At 41.7% G+C, this 19,149-nt stretch overlaps 1 protein-coding gene across 3 annotated transcripts in view; it reads left to right on the top strand.

Annotated features, from left to right (window-relative positions):
- The window catches only part of fam219b (family with sequence similarity 219 member B), a 34,848-nt gene extending 23,318 nt beyond the window's left edge, over positions 1-11,530 (top strand). Inside the window, exons 4-6 of one of the 3 annotated variants that reach the window (XM_052042657.1) lie at positions 4,321-4,398; positions 5,100-5,154; positions 6,375-11,530. In XM_052042657.1, coding sequence (XP_051898617.1) covers positions 4,321-4,398; positions 5,100-5,154; positions 6,375-6,533 — 292 coding nt within the window. In that variant the 3' untranslated portion in view covers positions 6,534-11,530. The remainder of the gene's footprint in view (positions 1-4,320; positions 4,399-5,099; positions 5,155-6,374) is intronic. The other 2 variants (XM_052042659.1, XM_052042658.1) reach the window with 2 other exon arrangements.
- The last annotated feature ends 7,619 nt before the right edge of the window (positions 11,531-19,149 follow it).

Raw genomic sequence — 19,149 nt, 5'->3', positions numbered from 1 at the left:
GGGTTTATTTTGGTTTTAATGATGTCGAGGGGCTTGATGATGAAACGTGATATTCTCTTTCAAGGTGCAGCTGAACTGCATCTGGAAGGTGCCGTTAGACTTTACTTTCCCTGAGTCATAGACTTGTGACTAATTAACAGCAATATCAGCAATAGTTATCCATTAGATGTAAAGTTAAATCTGCAATGCAAGTTGGATTAAGGCAGGTTTGGAGGAGCTTGCATGGACAATCAATGTCAAAATGGACTAGTTAAGCAATTGTAGAATATTTTGTGAAATTGTTCAACATGGTTACTGATCTTAGTAGTTTTCAATCTTGAGTACTGCTCGACTCTGCCTTTTTATAATTCTAACTCCACAACATGAAGAGTACTGTTCAAGGTCTTACAAATATGACTAGAGTTTCATTTTATTAGCACTTTGGTTTCTCTTTCCAAGGATTACAGCGAGTACTTCTTTACGTTGAATTGTATAAATTTGTCAATGTGTTGTTCCAGTTAATGATAAAAGCTATTGAAACTAACTCCACTTTTTGGCTTCAGTCCATTACTTTGCAGGTTACAGCACATCGTGATCATCCACATGCTTTTTAAATGCAGTGAGGGTTTCTGCCTCCTCTATCCTTCCTTTCTAGCAGAGATTTCCAGACTGCCACCACTAGTGAAACATCCTCCTCTGCTCCTCTCTAATTACCTCAGTCTATACCCACAGTCATTGATGTCTGTAAGGGGGATAGGTTCTTCCTACTCTCCTACCTTGGCTTATTAATATTTTATGTGTCACATAAAATTTACCTGCTGTCATTTTTGTTTTCCTGAAACAAAATAATCCTGGCTGAGGTGATCTTCCCTCATAACTAAATTACTTCAGCGAACCTACATCCTGCTGAACCTCTTCTGCACTTCCTTCCTGCGATGTGGTGCCAAACTGCTAACTGATTGCCTGAAGGGATAGAAAGCACTTCTATACCACCCTATTAAACCAGTTCCTGTCAGGGGAAGGTAAAGCTCCCACATCCAGCCCATGGGATTGTTTGGACTGGCCTGCCTCGGTGATGGGCAAGCTGTTTATGCACTTCTCTCCTACACAGTGGTCTGCAGCAACACCACACCACTGATCAGCAAAACCTTGTGCAGTGCAGAGTTGTCCAGCCTGAAGTGCAAGTTACACTCCCCGGAAATACTTTTACAGCCAGTTCTGCCATGCAACTTTGTTTACTGTTATAGGCATGCATACATGGGGTATCAATGCCATGAAAATTGGCATTCCTACTGTCTGTAAGATTTTGGTCATACTATTCACAAAAACTGAAAATACTTGATAGTGTCATGTAATTTTTAAAAATGGTAATATTTTAAATCAGATTTTAGGAAATAGAAACACAAATGTATTTCAAATTGACAAAGGCATTTAAACTAACAATTAAGAAAAGTAAATTAGCAGAGATGTCTGTTTCCCTCGCAGTCGCCCAATACTGAAAGGAATGGAATTGGTGAAGCTGGCACAGGTTGGGCACCCAGATTTCCACTGAGAGGCTGCAGGGAATTGGTGCTGTACTACCGGATTTCAATATTGGAGCATGGTCGGAATGAGAGGCAAGGACTTCTCGGGGAAACTGGGGGCTTTCCTTGTTTCCCGGTGGTCTTCAGAAGGGAATCAGACAATCAATCCGGCCCTTGCAACAATGTTGTGCAACTGATGTTCTAGTCAGACACTGGTTATTCTGGGCCCCTCCACATGAAAGCTGATTTTGTGTTGAGTACATTGAGGAACAGCTTCTTGCATTTACTTTACAGGAATTGGCAGTTTTAACTAGTGGAAGACATGTAGACCTGCATGTTCCCTAGTCATTGGCTTCAGATAGATCAGCAGTTTACGCAAAGGACTCCAGCCAACAGCAGGACATCATCTTCACTTGCATACTCTTATATTATAAAATATGTTTAAGACAAGCTTTTCATTTAGCAATGTGGAGGAAAATCCCAAATCACTTCTCCATTAGCTTCTTCATTCAAGATGCATCCTGTGGTAAACCATTGCTTCTTAATTTTCTTTTCTTTCAAGCTTTTGATCGACATTCTGATTGGAGAAAATATTCTTATGCAAATCATAGTTGATCTCAAATGAAGCATGTTATTCTCATATTTTAATTGATTTTTTTCTTCAGTGAACTAGAAGAACAAAATAAACTGATTAATTGGCTTTTAAACGTTCTTTGATTTTAATACGTTGTAAATTGTGATTTCTGACATATGTTAAATTCCGGTTTGTCAAAATTTGCACTCATCTAAAGATTCTGTATAGCTTGCATAGAATTCTTATTTTGTGTTCTCTGTAATATACCATCAAAACTTGAAATTGAAATCCTACAGGACTAAAAGCAAATTTGAAAGATGTTAAATTTAGAGGATTATTTTTTAATTCAGAAAATGCATATTTATTCCTGTGCCAACTCCTACCAGGAAAAGGTTTAAATCTTTTATGCATCTGGCTGACTGCTCGTGTTGGTAATTCTGTCACACTCTTAACCTACTGAAATTGGCAGCTCATGATAGTTGGATGCAGCTCTGAGCCAGAAAGATGAGTTCAAATCCCTCTTCAGACACTTGAACACACAAATACAGGAGGTACTCCAGCATAATATTGAAGGAGTACTACACTATTAGAGGTGCAGTCTTTCAATTGTAATAGTAAACTGAATCCCATTTCACTCTTGGGTGAATATAAAACATCCCACCACTTAGTTTTGGAGAGGAGTTATCACTGGAGCTCTGGACATTGTTTGGTCCTCTATCACTGTGAATGAAACCAATAATGTAGTCATTATGGAAGTTTGCTGTGTGCAAAATTGGCTGTCAGGTTTTCTACATTACTGAAGTGCATTGGGGCTACCCGAGGCACTATATAAATGCAAATCTTGTGGTGAACTGATGATGACTGAGTTGATGCTTCACCTGATTCAAGTTATACTCTATTGTCATTCACTCATATGCTGTAAAACAAATGAAGGAATGAAATGTTGTTCCCCACCCCCACCCCCCGACTCTCACAACAGGGAACATACATAGAACAGAGGACATACAATAAACGCAGACAGAAAAATTGTGCAAGCACAAATAGTGCAAAAAATGGTATATACAGGATATAAAATTAGTGCAAGGTTAGTGCAAAACCAAATTGGACAAAGAAAATACAGAACTCAGTGTATTGCACTAAGTGTATAAACATGTTCAGCAGCAGCCACAGTTCTTATGTACTGTTGTGCAAACCAGGGCTTTTGATGCGGCATTTGTCTGAGACTGCCTCTGGGGTATTCAGGAGCCTGACAGCCTGGGGGAGAAAACCGTTGTACAGTCTAGTAGTTCTGGCCCGGGTGCTCCGGTACCGCTTGACAGACGACAGTGGGACAAATAGGTCGTGAGAGGGATGAGAGGGGTCATCTATGATTCTGCAGGCCTTGCGGGTGCATCGTGTGTTGCAGATGTCCAGGATGGAGGGAAGAGGTACTCCAATGATCTTTCCAGCTGTGCTCGCAATTCTCTGCAGAGTCTTGCGGTCTGAGGTGTTACAATTACTGTACCAGGCAGAGCTGTAGCTGGTCAAGACACACTCAATGGTACCCCTGTAGAATGTGGTGAGGGTGGGGGAGGGCAGGTTTGCTCTCTTCAGCTGCCGTAGGAAGTGGAGACGCTGCTGTGCCGCCTTGGCGAGGGAGAAGATGTTGGTTGACCAGGACAGGTCATCTGCTATGTGTACTCCCAAGAACTTATAGCAGCTGACTCTCTGTACAATGGTGCCATTGATGCACAGGGGTGAGTGGTCAGCCTGGGCCTTTCTAAAATCCACAATCATCTCCCTTGTTTTGTCCATGTTCAAGGAGAGATTGTTGACTGAGCACCAGCCTCACCACCTCCTCTCTGTAAACTTTCATCGTTCCTGCTGATGAGACCCACCACTGTTGTATCATCAGCAAACTTGATATGTTTGGAGCTTGAGTTGGCAGAGCAGTCATGGGTCAGCAGCGTGAACAACAGTGGACTGAGCACACAGCCCTGGGGGGCTCCAGTGCTCAGCCTGCTGATGTTTGAGGTAGTATTTCCAATGCGGACTGACTGTGGCCTTTCAGAGAGGAAGTCCAGAATCCAGTTGCATAAAGTGTTGCTTTTCCTGTCTGGGAGTTGGCAGGAAGCTGTAATAACTGATCTTTGAGAAAATACAAGTAAAAGACCCAAACAGGCTAATGGGAGAAGTGCTGGTTTTATTCAATGTTGAGTTTATTTTGACCATTATCTATCTTTGTCCTTTATCTTTCATTCATAGGTTAGTAAAATTCAATAAAGGATATTCTGCTTTGAAGCAACATCCAGATGAATCTTTAGTTTCCTTGGAGTCTGACAGGTAAGGGTTAACTCCTAATCAAGCATTTGACTTTCGAACATGTACACAATCTTTCATCGAGGTTTTCTTAGTTTGACAATATCACTTAGATTGAGAATAGAATAGGGATGACTAGATAAACTTGGAAGTGGCAAAGTAGTAATTTTAAAAATTTAAGGGTGGAATGGCTCAAAGTCATTGCAGAATGTATAAATGGCTGATTTGTGGTTCCAGACGAGTACAGCTGAAGGAGTGCTTTTCCCTCTTGGCACTGATTTTCACTTCTGCTATCTCATGAAGCCATGATTGTTTTAGAGGGTTACTGTTGCATAGGTGATGAGTTGCCTTCATTGGCTTTGAAAGCCTTTACTTTGAAAGGATAGCTGGCCCTTCCACCTTAGTTTGCTTATGTCTGCATTGACTTTGAACAGGGTAGAAATATTGAGCTGGAGTCATTGGTATTCCTCTAATGTCAGCTATGGCCAGGTCAGTTCTAATAAAACAGGTGCCTGAATGGAGATCAGCTAATCTTGCATAGATGACATGTAGGGTGGTGATATGGGCAATGGTTTATGTTACTTAAATGGATCTTTTCCATTAGAACCACGAGCGTTTTGTGATAAGTGAGTTTCTGTGAAATATTTCTACTTGATGATTTAATCCAAAAACACGTTTAATAAATCTCATGCATCGCAAACTGATTTCTTTGTGTCGTTTTCCAGTGATGGCGAGTTTGAATCCAAGTATTATTCATCATCAGGCTATTCTTCTGCAGAGGTAAGATGAATGAAGCACTCAGAATCACATCATAAATTTATTTCATCGTTGAAAGAAAACATTTGACTCATTGACCTGTTGCAGCTTTTTGCAGCAATTCAGTGACTTCCATCTGCTCTTCCCTTATGTAACCCTGCAATTTTTTTTCCTTCATGTACTTGCTCCTCTATGGTTAATTACCCTACTATTCTTTCAACCGGGACATATGAAATGGCTTCTTTATTTTGCCAATCATTAGTGGGTATTTTCTTTGTTTGGATGCTTCGTTATGTTGATTAAAAATCTGTCAACCTCTTCAGTTGTGAACAGAAATTCTGAGTTTTTTCCATCTATCCATGAAGTCCTTTATCCCATGCACCCTGTCTTTTGTCCTTCCTGAAGTGTGGCACTTATTATGGACCTAGCATTCCATTAGTGGTCAAACCATTGTACCAGTGTCTTACAGGGGTTCAGCAGTCTTCCATTCTGCTCTGTACCGTTTTCTCAACCATATTCTGGGCTCTCAACCATTTCATACATTGCAGTTGTTGTTTCACCTTCAAGGGAAACACGCTTTAGCATTCGCTTAATGAGCCAGCCACACTTCCCCTTGGTTCTGAGCCCAATTTGCTTCTACCAGACACATTGCACACTTTGGACAGCAGGGGTGGGATTTATTGCTCGGAGAAGGTGAGCAACTGTCTACATACTTCTGAGTTCCACAAGAATGAGATCCCATATGAAGAATGCAAAAGGAGGGTAGAAAGGATTTTGGGTGAATTTGCTGCAATGAAGGTTTGAGACCTTGGGAATTGGTGGTTGCATTTTGAGAGTGCAGTGGGGAAAAATGCAAATGATGATCCCACACATGGGGAACATTGGAATGCTCCAATATCCTGGCTTGTACACGTAACACCTGTTTGGCTCCTTGTATATTTCCATATTTATGACATAGGAGGCCATTTGGCCCATCGTCTATTGTAGGGCTACAGAGTGGGCAATATTGGATTCTAATCTTGGAACTATATAGGGATACAATTAAATGTAGAATTAAAAAGTTTGGAATGGCTCCGTCATATTAGCATGCATGTCATGTTACAGGGTTGGGTGTTGAAAGCTTGTTGGCCCTTCTGGTTCCAGCCCAGCTGATTATTTTGTTGAGCCATTGCCTGCATGAGTGGAGGACTAAGCAGTTGGTTTTTATTTTGCTGGGGAAACAAAAAGCACATTTTATCTTTCAGCAGCAAGTCAATCAGGACCTGAACCGTCAGCTCCTGAAAGACGGCTACCACCTGGACGAAATACCGGACGATGAAGATCTTGACCTCATTCCTCCGAAGCCTGTTACCTCATCAGCCTGTGCTTGTTGTCAGGCAGAAAGCTCTTGTACTGTCCAGTAGTCACGGCCTATCCACATCATATCAAAGGCAAATCTCGTTTTGGACAATTGAATTTTTTAAAGCACTGCATACCTGACACTATGAATATATATATATATATATATTTTGAACTGGGAAACCATATTTGCATACCTGATTTTTAAAAACCTGATGTGTGGATTGTAATTGCTCATCATCTTCACCAAGTTTAATGTGTGCCCCTTTTAATTTATATCATCTGCATCTTATCTGTTTGAGTAGCTGGAGGTAAAGCTGAAACTAAATTTCTCCAGTGTCGGCTACTGATTTTTTTTTGCCACTTGCCTAGCTGAATGGCATTGATGCAGCATTAAACTGCCATTTCTGCAGCTGGTTGCCTACCCACCACACCACCCCCCGCCCCCCCCACCACCACCACCACCAAACTGAAAGAAAGTGGAAAGAGACTGAAATTTTGGGTAAGTAAAATTAATTCACTTGATTTCAGAGTGGACATTCATAAGAAATGTCTGTGCATTAATGTAAGATGTTGACCCCATCATGCATGTGACAGCTTTTACCAGACTGGTTTTTTTTTACAAACTATGTGCACATTAATGGACTCCGCTGTTTCCTCCCATACGTGAAGATTGAATTTAGTGGGTGACTCGGGAATGAAGGATTGTGAAGACTGACGATCTGTTAGTCATCAGTTGAACCTATGAAGACTGACGATCTGTTAGTCATCAGTTGAACCTATCAGGAAGAATTCCATGACAGAATGTCAGTTTGGCAAGAAATAAAAATTAAATCTGCACTTTCGAACATTTACCATCAATGGGCAGTAGTAGGAAAGTTGAATTGAACCTGAATGGCAAATAGCAAAAATCTGTGTCTGGCTTTGCACATGTAACATTTGGCACCTCTAAAGATGAAACTTGGATGAACCAGCACCAGGACAATGTTTGGTTTGTGCAGGAGGGACTGTGTATAGCAATGACCAGAGACAGTTCTGATGCAAAGTGTAGCATCCAAAATGTCTATGAAATATTTAAATTGTTTTTGGAGTTGCATTAACTGGGTTCTTTTTAAATATCTGCACCGTGGAAGAGCATATTCACAGCACCAGTTCCAGATTTTACCTGCGTTATCTTGGGGCACATAATCACAGTAAAGAGGTTTCTTTTGAGGAAAGAAGACTGTGGGTTTGAAAGAGGATCAATGCAGCGTTTATTGGGGCAGCTTAGCTTTGCCCCACTTGGTCAGGTGACTTACTGCAGTGCCCAAAAAATGAAATGGAGAAAGTAACTCGACTGTGCTGCTTTTTAGCAGCAGGCAGCACTGCGATGGGTTGTACAGATATCATTACTATGCTTTGCTGTCCAGGTACCACTTTTTTCAGAGGTGTGATCGCCATGTTGTCTGGTTTTGGGCAGCAACATACAATATGCCATTTAAAAATAGCCGAACAAAGTAAAGTTGGTGAAAGGTGTGGAAATCACTGTTCTGGTTGCACTTGTGTTCAGGCAAGCAATTGAATGGGTTTTTATGGACGTTTCTAATGAAACCTCCCACTAATTCCCATGGCAAGAGCTGATCTATAACAAATGCGGTGGAGCAGAATAAGAAGGATATTTACCTCATTGTATTCTGTTCTGTAACAAAGCAACTGCATATTAAATGGATTCAGAATGGAAGTCTCTTTATAATGTGTTTAGGTACTACAGAGCCAGGTGCAATATGTGAAATGGTTGAGAGCTCAGATCAGTTTTTACAAGCCCACTGCAACCAAAGAGAACCTATTTGAGGTACTCTGAGTGAATAAATAGTGGATACCTGTTTTGCTTAATTTGAAGGCAGTGATAGCTGATGCACTGATTCTCGTCACCATAGAAGTTTTATCCAGATGTTTACGTGGACTTCTGTAGGAGTTCTTGACCTGAAATTGGCCTGTTTTTATCCAGCTCCAGCAGTGTGCACAGTGATCTCCACATGAGCAACACCTGACCTGATATTGCCTGCCTCTTGATTATTAGTCAGTCTGGTGTCCTTTATCCAGATCATTCTCTTTAAACAATGCCACTGGATTAAAATGTCATGTGCATAATCTAACACTTTAATGATGCTTCAACCTATTTCATGTTATAGGGGGCCAGGACAATGTCCAAAGCACCAACTCAGTCCCTTGCACTGAGTATCAATTGGTCCCACTGCACAGAAACACTGAAGCATTCATTATAGCACTGGTGGATTGAAATTTGTGTGCATAGCTCTGCATGTTTTAATGATGTGGCATTTTTCTGTACATTTAATGTTTGCTTTTCCAGTTAAGTTTGTTTAATATATGCAATGATGTGAGGTTTGGACTTCTTGTTTTATATGCTGTCAGTTGAGCTTGGTTGAAACACTAATTTCCCTTTCTAAAGTTTTTGTATATCTCACCAAAATTCTGTCTTTATGCATGGTGCAGACTTGACATTCCTGCATCTTGGCTTCCAGTTGCATTGTTTTTCAATATTAAATAGCAAATATTTAACTGAAAACCTCTGTTTAATCTAAGGTGGTAGGGGGGAGGTAAAAGGATTCTGCATTGCATTGTCTGGGATTTTGCTGTGTATATTAGTGTATGAATGATGAGAGCATTTACATGCAATCATTTGTGGCCTGTTTTAATAGGAAGCTTTTTAAAATGAGTGGGTTAATAACTCCATAAAATAGCCCTCCAAAGAATTGCTTAGCACTCACATTTGCACAGTTCATGTGTTTCGATCCATATTAGGAGGAGAACATGCAGAGGAAAGTCTCATCTATCCTGAGCAGTAAACTGAAGACATTGTGCTGGAGAATCATTTATATACAAAAGTTTTATCTAGAAATTTCAGGATTGGAGAATTTTCTCAAAGCCATGTCTGTAATTTAGAATGAAGTCTGAATCTCTTGGAATGCGAGTATGAGCTGTGGTTTAAATGCATGATTAGATTAAATTGGATAATCGATTCATTCCAGTTTTGGCACTTAGTTCCAACTGTTGCATTGATTGGAACATTGGCTGCTCAATTCAGAAAGGTAGTCATTTAGTGCTGCTATCTTGAGGTGTTGCTAAATGTTAAGGCAAAGGAAATTTTCCCAGCTCTTCCCTGCTACAGGTGAATGTGGCTGAAGTGCAGGTGGAACATTAGAGTAAGCTGAAATTTCCTGGCACTTACAAATGCATCTGTATGAAGTTTACTTCTGTTTGACTTCTGTAATCCATTCTTATTTTGCTGTCATTAATAAAGACTCCTTTTTGTTTTGGACTTTTTTAGTCAGAGCACTGTAGTGCAGTATATTGGATCTGACTAGCAGTGAATCAATTTGGAAGTATTGTGTTTTTTGATTTGGAGTCTGCATAAAGTACAAGTCAGTATGGCATCTTACACGTAATAGTTAGCAAACTGTGATGTCGGCTCATCAGTTTGTCTCCCACTTGTAGGATTCTCATTGACCACGTGTCAAATCCCACAGTCACCCGTCACATTCCCATACATGTAATACCTTATACCAGCATTGGGAAAGTTGACAGGGATCCCACACGAAGGCTGGCCTATCCATGGGAAATGCTGCCTTGCTCTTGTTATCATTCTTACAGTTGCTGTTGAAGTGTTAATTGTACAGTGACAAAGGTTGCTGATAGGGTTAAATAAAAGTGAGGGTTTAAAAGCATGTTCTTCTGTTCATCAATATTTAATTTTGCCTTCTTGTTTACTACTTGTTCATTATGGGGAATACTACAAGCTGCAATATTGAGTAGTTGAAAGCACTATAGAAAGTTGTACACACGTGATGTTAGCCAAGGAGAGTTGATCAGTATCTGAAGAAAAATAAACTAAACCCCATTTACAATTGCAGGATGTAGTATGGTTATTTTATAAATTGGCTCACCTATTGGAACTCGTCTGTGTGCTTTAGAACTGCAATCCTGCTCGGACAGTAAATGCCGAAATCTCCAAACTTCACGCACTCTAGCCTGTTAAAAATGTACTGTGGTTCGGCAGATGTGTTTTAAAAGCTTTGAGCAGTTGCTTTTCGCAGAGGTTGATTGTGAACTGTTTGTTTGTGCGGAGCTGTTTCCCGCACTTCATGCACAATTGCCTTCAGCAGCCGGATTCTTCAGCACTTGTTATCAGTTGAATTTATATTTCATCTTGGACTATGTAAAGACCAAGATGTGTAGCAGTCTGGTATGCCAGCAGCCTACTAAAACACTTGTATTTACTGTGTTTGGCTGTGGTAGTGCCTTGAGTTTAATTTCCAGAGAAAGATGGGAGGTGGGTGGGGAGATGAGGGATTGGAGTTGGTATCAGTTTGCATCGAGGATATATGCTTAGCATCTAAAGGCGGAGGAAGTGCCTCTAATTAGACCAGTGTTACCTGATCAGTCAATTACTGCCAATGCTGTACAAACATCTGTCTGGTGAACTTTGTTCAAGAGAGTCGGTGGATCAAGTCCATGCTAAAAACCCGAAAGCACCTTACATTGTGGGAGTAACAGGAACACACTTGGACCAAAGTAGAAATTATTTATAAGAAAAGTGGCAGGGTCATAAGTTTACAATGCTGTTATTTACAAAAACTTGAGATTACTGAGATTCAGTTTTAAAATAAAATGGCATTCCCATGTTCTTGCTATTTGAATTAAGTCAGGGTCAATGAAACAAAAAGGGAGTTCAAGCAAGATTTTTGTATAAGTAGAAGTTTAAAATCTCTAGACTAGTTCAACCATGAAATTTCTGTGAACATTGATGTGGATATATTTAAGAAAATTGAATGTGATACTTGTGTTGTGTTCTCTGGAAGCTCTGATGGATTGCAAAAATGCACTGGGCCATAAGGGTTCTGAAACATTTGAAGTTTTGCCGTGTAGGCAAATGCTTGCAGAGCATAAAAGACTAAATATTTTGTCTGTGCAATACATAGACTTAACTACATTTTATTAAATTGCATTTATTTTTTGTATGTTATTGGTATGGCAGATTAAAATAAAGAATGCTTTAAATGAGTTCAGTCTATTGTGTTTATTTAAAGTTAATGCTAAAAACAAATATTCTGGCTTTCTGTGGGTTACTGTGGAACAAAGTCTAATGCTTCAATCTGTGTATTTTTGGGTTGAGCTAACAAGCCATAAAGATCAGTGCAAGTTTGTGCATATTATAGTACTTTACAGGATTTTGGGATGCTCGAAAGCACGACGTTGGAAATAGAGCAGCCAATTTGCACACAGCTAACTCTTACAGTATAATGACAACCAATCATTTGTTGTGGTTGAAAGCTATCTGTTAGCTATGACTTGAAGTGGCAGAGCTCCCTTCTGTTTGAAACAGTGACTTTTGGTCTTTTCACCTCATCTGAAAGACAGTAAGGCAGTGCACATGCTGACTTTGTTTAAAAGCTGAAGGACTGGACCTCTTGACAGTGTAGTACTCCAGCTCCTGTATTGAGAGCTGGTCTAGATTTTGTCCCTGAGCTTCAGAAGTGGGACTTGAGCCCACAGTGTTTTGATTTGATTAAGGGTACTTCTGATTAAGCTATCAATGGCACCCGTACTGTGTTGATTTAACTGAATGTTTGAATGGTTGCAGTTAGTTGTTATCAACACTGCATTTGAGTTGGAGGGAAGATGCAAGACTATTTGGGGCTTCAGCTGATAGCAGTTTGTGTGCCAGTGAGGGATAAAGTGAGCACATTCAAGCTCTGTTATGTTTATATATTTAAAAAAAATAACTCAATTATGCAAAGCTTTTCACTTTCACAAGGTCCTAAATGCTTTACAGCCAGTGGGGTACTTTTGAAATGTGATCACTTTTGTCGGACAAAAAGGAGCCATGTGCACAGCAGGGTTCCACAGACAGTGATGTGTTAGTGTCTAAATTTGATGTGGCTGAGTAAAGAATGTTGGCCAGGACAATGGGGACAGCTCCTCATCGTGATGCTGCAATGAAATCTTGCATCCTTCTGAGAAACTAGTGAAGTTACGGGACCAGTGTTGACCATTGATCCAGCAATACACGTTCAGATTTCTCAGGCAGCTGGGCAATTCAAGTAAAATGTGGATTTGTATGTATTTTTTTAAAAAAGGGGCAAGACTTAACAGTATGAAAGCAGTTGGTTGACATAAAGGTTCAGCTAGTTCACTAGCTATGGAAATGTGCTGTGCTTGCATGGTTTGGCTTGTATGTGAATCCAGACCCCACCAATGTGGTTGACTCTTAATGGACTCTTTAAGGGCAATTAGGCAATGGATAATAGACGTCAATGTTATACACAATGTCCACATCCTGTAAGACTAAAAATAAGAGCAGAAGGGGCCTCGGTTTAACATTGCATCTGGAAGATGAGACCTCCACTGGAGTATCAGTCTAAGTGTTGGTGTCAAGTCTCCAGGGTGGGATTTTAAACCCACAACTTTCTGACTCAGGTGAGCACCTGACATCCAGTCACCATCCACGTACACGTGATGCAACAGTCAGGATACGTTCAACAGTATCTGTTTAGAAGTTTTGTTAGTGTTCATCTGTTGGAGGGGGGAGGGTGACTGCCTGCAGAAGTGCTCTTGGCCAGAGGGAAGAAGGAAGACACTATCCCTGGTTTACGTGCTTTACAATTGTTACGGTGAGGTGACTGCTGGAGCAAATTGGGAATGTCATGGAGCTGATGGGCCGATGAGCCTCCTGTGTTATGATAATTATCTCTTCGCCTACTGGGCCTACGTCAGGTAGGCCTAAATGTCGATGACTACAATCAAACAATTGTCCAGTGAATACTTTTTCTGTTGCTACTGGTTGAGAGGAATGTTGGCCCAGACCCTTGGGCTGGGTGAGGGGAATGCTCTACACCAGTAACACAATGGCATCTGAATGTTTATCTGAATAGACTTGTTTCATGCCTGGCATAGACTATTCCCTCAGTTACTGGGCTTAGAGCACTGACCATGAAGATGGAGGGGTTCATTTTAGGGGATGAGATTATGTACTGCAACATCAGATGACCTATCCTGGGCCCAGCACATAGGTGCAATCAGAAGAAAGGTGTACCAGCGGCATTACTTACGATGTTAAGGAAGTTCAGCATGTCATTGAACACTAAAACTTCTAAAGGTGTACTGTTGAAGGTATCCTGACCGGTTGTATTGTGGTCTGGTACGGCAATTCAAATGCTTAGGAACATGAGAAGCTGCAGAGAGTAGTGGACTCGGCCCAATACATCACGGGCACATCCCTCCCCACCATCAGGAGTATCTACATAAGATGCAGCCTCAAGAAGGCAACATCTATCATCAAAGGTCCCCACCATCCAGGCCATGCCATCTCCTCGCAGCTACCATCGGGCAGGAAATACAGAAGCCTGAAGTCCCACACCACCAGGTTCAAGAACAGCTACTTCCCTTCAGCCATTTGGTTCCTGAACCAACCTGCACAACCCTAATCACTACCTCAGTACAGCAATACTATGGCCACTTTGCACTACAATGGACTTTGGATTTTGTTCTAATTGTTCTTTGTATAATTTGTGTTTAATTTGTTTTTCTTGTGAATGCTGCTTACCTGATGCTATGTGCCTGTGATGCTGCTGCAAGTAAGTTTTCCATTGCACCTGTGCACACATGGACTTGTGCAGATGACAATGAACTCGACTTTGACTTTGAGGTTGGAGGCCTTTGTGCTGTGAGACAGTGGCTTTGATATCAGCCCAGACTGATGGTGTGAAAGCCCCTCAACTGCTGGGACAACTTCCAACTAGTGGTGAGTGCCCATTCATCTTCCCTGGAGGAGATCAGGTGCATGCAACAGCATGTGAACCATTGTCAAGCTCCCTGAAGGCTTCTGCTGTTCACACCTGAATTTGGAATATTGAGTGATGGGATCAAAGTTTTCAAGGTATTGAGTGAAGTGATAGTGGGAAGTTACTTCTCCAGAGAAAATCTAGGGCAAGGGGCCATGTGTTCACCACAGAAACAGGCCCTTCCAAGTTCCTGCTCATCATCAAACAATTCCCACCAACCCCATCCTCCCCACACTCACTCCAGCACTGCCAGATTCTACCACTCACTGATGTACTTGGGACAATTTACAGTGGCCAATTAACCTAAACCCACATGTCTTTGGGATAGAACATGGAACAATCCAAGAACAGGCCCTTCATCCCACAATGTCTGTGCTGAACACTGTCAAATTAAACTAAATCCCTTCTGCCCACACATGATCCATATCCCTCCATTCCCTGCACATTAATGTGTCTGTCAAATCCCTTTGAATGCCACTGTTGTATTTGCTTCCACCACTGGTCCCAGTAGCCCGTTCCAGGTACGTACCGCTGTCTTCAAAGAAAAACTTGCCCCGTATCTCCTTTCGAGTTTCCCCCTCTCACCTTAGCATGTCCTCTAGTATTTGACATTTCTATCCTGTGGGGTGTTTTTTTAAAAAAAACTCTTGACTATCCTCCTCCCCTCACCTTATTCTGGATTCTGCCCTCTTCCTTTCCGGTCCTGATGAAGGGTCTCGGCCCAAAACGTTGACTGTTTATTTCTCTCAATAGATGCTGCCTGACCTGCTGAGTTCCTCCAGCACTTCTTGTGTATTGCTCCAGATTCCAGCATCTGCAGAATTTCTTGTCCCTTGACTATCTACCCTATCTTTGCCTCTCCATAATTTTATAAACCTCTACCAGGTCTCCACTCGGCCTCCGCTCCAGAGAAAACAGCCCAAGTTTGTCCAACCTCTCTTCATAGCACATATCCTCTAATCCAGGTAGCATCCTGGTGAACCTCGTGTACCCTTTCTAAAGCCTCCAATGTGGCATGGCCAGGATTATACATAATAAGTAAAGTAATTTTGACCTCAAAGGTATCTCACTTCTGGATATGGAATCCTGGCTTTTCACTCATTGGGACTTCTCAACGTATTAATTTAACTACTATCCTGTTGTAAACATGGGTCAAAGGAAAGCAGGAAAGATTCCAGCACCAGAGTTAACGTTTTCTTTTCATGTTGACGGCCAGTATCTTTTTCCCAGAGTCAAAATGTCTAGTACTAGAGGGCATGCACTTAAGGTTAGAAGGGGTAAGTTCAAAGGCAGAAGGCCTGGCTAGAGAGGCTGTTTCCAGTAGTAGAAGAGTCTTAGAGCCAGAGGGCACAGCCTCAGAATAAAAGGATGTCTCTATAGAACAGAGATTAGGAGGACTTTCTTTAGCCAGTGGTTGGTGAATCTGTGGAATTCATTGTCGCAGACAGCTGTGGAGGCCACGTCATTGTGTGTATTTAAAGTGGAGGTTGATAGGTTCTTGATTAGTAAGGGCGTCAAAGGTTACGGGGAGAAGGCAGGAGAATGGGGTTGAGAGGGAAAAATAAATCAGCCATGATTGAATGGCAGACTCGATGGGCCAAGTGGCCTTATTCTGCTTCTGTCTTCTGGAGATGTGTGGGGCAAGTTTTTTTTTTACACAATGTTTATACCCATTGTTAACATCAGTCGAATCACCTCTCAGTGAGGTTATGGGGATCGACCATCCTCTTCAAAAATTCAGCTGAGATCTAGAGGCCTCTTACAACTGAACCATTTGCTCCTGATATGGTAGAAATACGGACTTGAGCTTGCCAACAAATGCTTAAAACACATGCCACATTCCTCTGTGCTATTTTGATAAGGGAGTTAATATCTCAAATGCCTGTTTAAAATTAGCACACAGTGCTGTCGTATGAATATGCTGAGGGCTTGGTTGTGAGCTTTACCCATTACAGTTTCATTGCAACACAGAGGGAATGAGTATGTTCCAAGTAAGCACCTGGTTCAAGCACCTTCACAAGGAACCAAGACATTGATAAGTTGGTATTGGTTTATTATTGTCACTTGTTAAAAACTTGTCTTGCATACTGTTCATACAGATCAATTTGTCACTCAGTGCAGTTAGATTGGGCTAATACAGAGTGCATTGAGGTAGTACAGGTAAAAACAATATCAGTATAAAGTGTCACAGCTACAGAGAAAGTGCAGTGCAATAAGGTGGGTGCAAGGTCACAACAAAGTGGATTGTGAGGTAAAGGTCCATCTCATCGTATAAGGGAAACAGTTCAATAGTCTTATCACAGTGGGATTGAAGCTTTCCTTAAGTCTGGTGGTACGTGCCCTCAGGCTCCTCTATCTTCTACCCAATGGGAGAGAAGAGAGAATGACCTTGGTGGGGTCTTTGATTATGCTGGCTGCTTCACCAAGGCAGCGAGAGGTAAAAAAAAGAAGTTATCAACTGTATTACAATATTAATGGGCCAATGAGCTCATTGAATGATCTTGGTCAGAAAGACCATTCAGCCCAACATCTGTGCTAGCCCTGTACCAGATCAACTCTCTAGTTCCACCTACTGGCCCTTTCCCCACCATGTATTTATCCAACTTGCTCTTAAAGTCCCAAATCCGGGTCTTGACCCGAAACATTGGCTATCGCTTAGCCTCCACAAACGCTGCATGAGCTCCTGAGTTCCTCCAGCAACTTGTTTGTTGCTCCGGATTCCAGCACCTGTAGTTTCTTGTGTCTCCATGTCACTCTTGATGGCCATGGTGGAATCTGCCTCCTCCACATCTGCAGGCTGAACGTTCTGGGTTGTAACCACACTGCATTTCTGAGAGAATTTTGCCTCTTGTTTCTCTTTGCACCAGAAGAACCCGCCTATCCTCATCATTTTCTATATTAGCCTCCACCTTCTTCAAAGGAAACAGTGCTGTCCTCGCTAATCTATCCTTGCAAACTGGTACAGCTATTAGCAGCTACTTCACAGCTGAGTATCCTGAATTCAGTCCTGACGTCTGGTGCTGTGTGTGTGGAGTTTGCATGTTCTCCCTATTACAAAACAAAACAAAAGGGCTGGTCATTGACTTCATGAAAGGGAGTGGTGTACACACACCCATCTACACCAATGGCGCTAGGGTTGAGAGCTTCAAGTTCCTAGGAGTGGACATCACCAATAGCCTGTTCTGGTCAAATCATGTAGATGCCACTGCCAGGCAAGCTCACCAGTGCTGCTTCTTCCTCAGGAGGCTAAAGAAATTTGATATGTCCTCTTTGACAGTCACCAACTTTTATCAATGCACCATAGAAAGCTGGATGCATCACAGCTTGGTATGGCAACTGCTCTGCCCGGGACCACAAGAAACGGCAGAGAATTGTGGACACAGCCCAGCACGTCACAGAAACCAGCTTCCCCTCCATGGACTCTGTCTTTACCTCTCGCTGCCTTGGTGAAGCAGCCAGCATAATCAAAAACCCCACCCACTCAGGTCATTCTCTCTTCTCTCCTCTCCCATCAGGCAGAAGATACAGGAGCCTGCGGGCACGTACCACCAGGCTCAAGGACAGCTTCTATCCCACTGTGATAAGACTATTGAACGGGTTCCCTTATACGATGAGATGGACTCTGACCTCACAATCTACCTTGTTGAGACCTTGCACCTTATTGTCTACCTTGAATGCACTTCCTTGTAGCTGTGACACTTTACTCTGTGCTCTGTTTTTGTTTTTACCTGTACTACATCAATGCACTTTGTACTAACCCAATGTAACTGCACTGTGTAATGAATTGACCTGTACGATCGGTATGTAAGACAAATTTTTCACTGTACCTCGGTACAAGTGATTAAAAAACCAATACCAATACGAAGTAGGTTTCCCCTGGGTGCTCCAGTTTCCACTCACATTTCAAACACTGGCAGGTTAGTTGCCCACTGTAACTTTCCCCTGGTGTAGTGGTGATTGCAGTTGATTGTGGGGGGGAATTGATGGGAATATGGGAAGAATAAATTGGGATTAGTACACTACTCCTTAGTGTAAGTGGGTGTTTAATGGTTGGTGTGGACTTGGTTGTCTGAAGAGCCCATTTCTGTGCTGTACGACTCTCCGACTAGTCTCAGGAAAAACACATTTTCTTAAACTTTTGAATCATAAATTTTGACGAATCCATTCACCAAAGTGAGTTGCCTTGGTATTTATTTGACACATCCTTTAAGGACAGCAACAGCTTTACAAGACTTTCGGAAACTAGCATCTGAAGTATGCAACCTCAGTGCCCTCTAGTGTTGATTGTGACTTCCATAAAATATCCAGGATTTTAACGAATGGTTTCTTGCTGCTTGAAGCTTGTAAGGAAGTCATTGTCAATCTCTGATACTGACTTAATGGGTTGAAATAGCTGACAAAGCAATTTCACGGACAACCATGAAGACATTTGTGACCAACACCAGGAACTGATGCTTAAGTATATTCAGAATTGTTTTTTTTTAAAAAATATCCTTGGAAATTGGCAGATCAGGTGGTACCTGTGAGAAGGAGGAATGTAATATTTTTGGGGTGTGCATTGGAATGGGAGAAATTTAGAGGCGTAACTGCTTGAAAGAGTGCCAAGGCTGGAGGGGGTAGATAGAAAAAGAATGGTGAAGAAGAGCTGAGCAGAGATGGGGATGGTGGTGATCTCCAGAAGGGGTGTGATGGTAAGTGCTTCTACTTGATCTGAAGCTATTCTTAAAATTTAATTTTTGAGTTCTGATAAAAGCTTCACGTAGAAGGCACACCAGTGGCTCTACTTTGTTAGGAGTTTGAGGAGATCCCGTATGTAACCAAAGACTCTTGCACGTTTCTA

Source organism: Pristis pectinata, chromosome 32 (assembly GCF_009764475.1).
Source record: "Pristis pectinata isolate sPriPec2 chromosome 32, sPriPec2.1.pri, whole genome shotgun sequence".
NCBI classification, from domain to species: Eukaryota; Metazoa; Chordata; class Chondrichthyes; order Rhinopristiformes; family Pristidae; genus Pristis; species Pristis pectinata.
The sequence above is the reverse complement of the archived record's forward strand: the minus strand, read 5'-3'. Positions and strand labels throughout refer to the sequence as shown.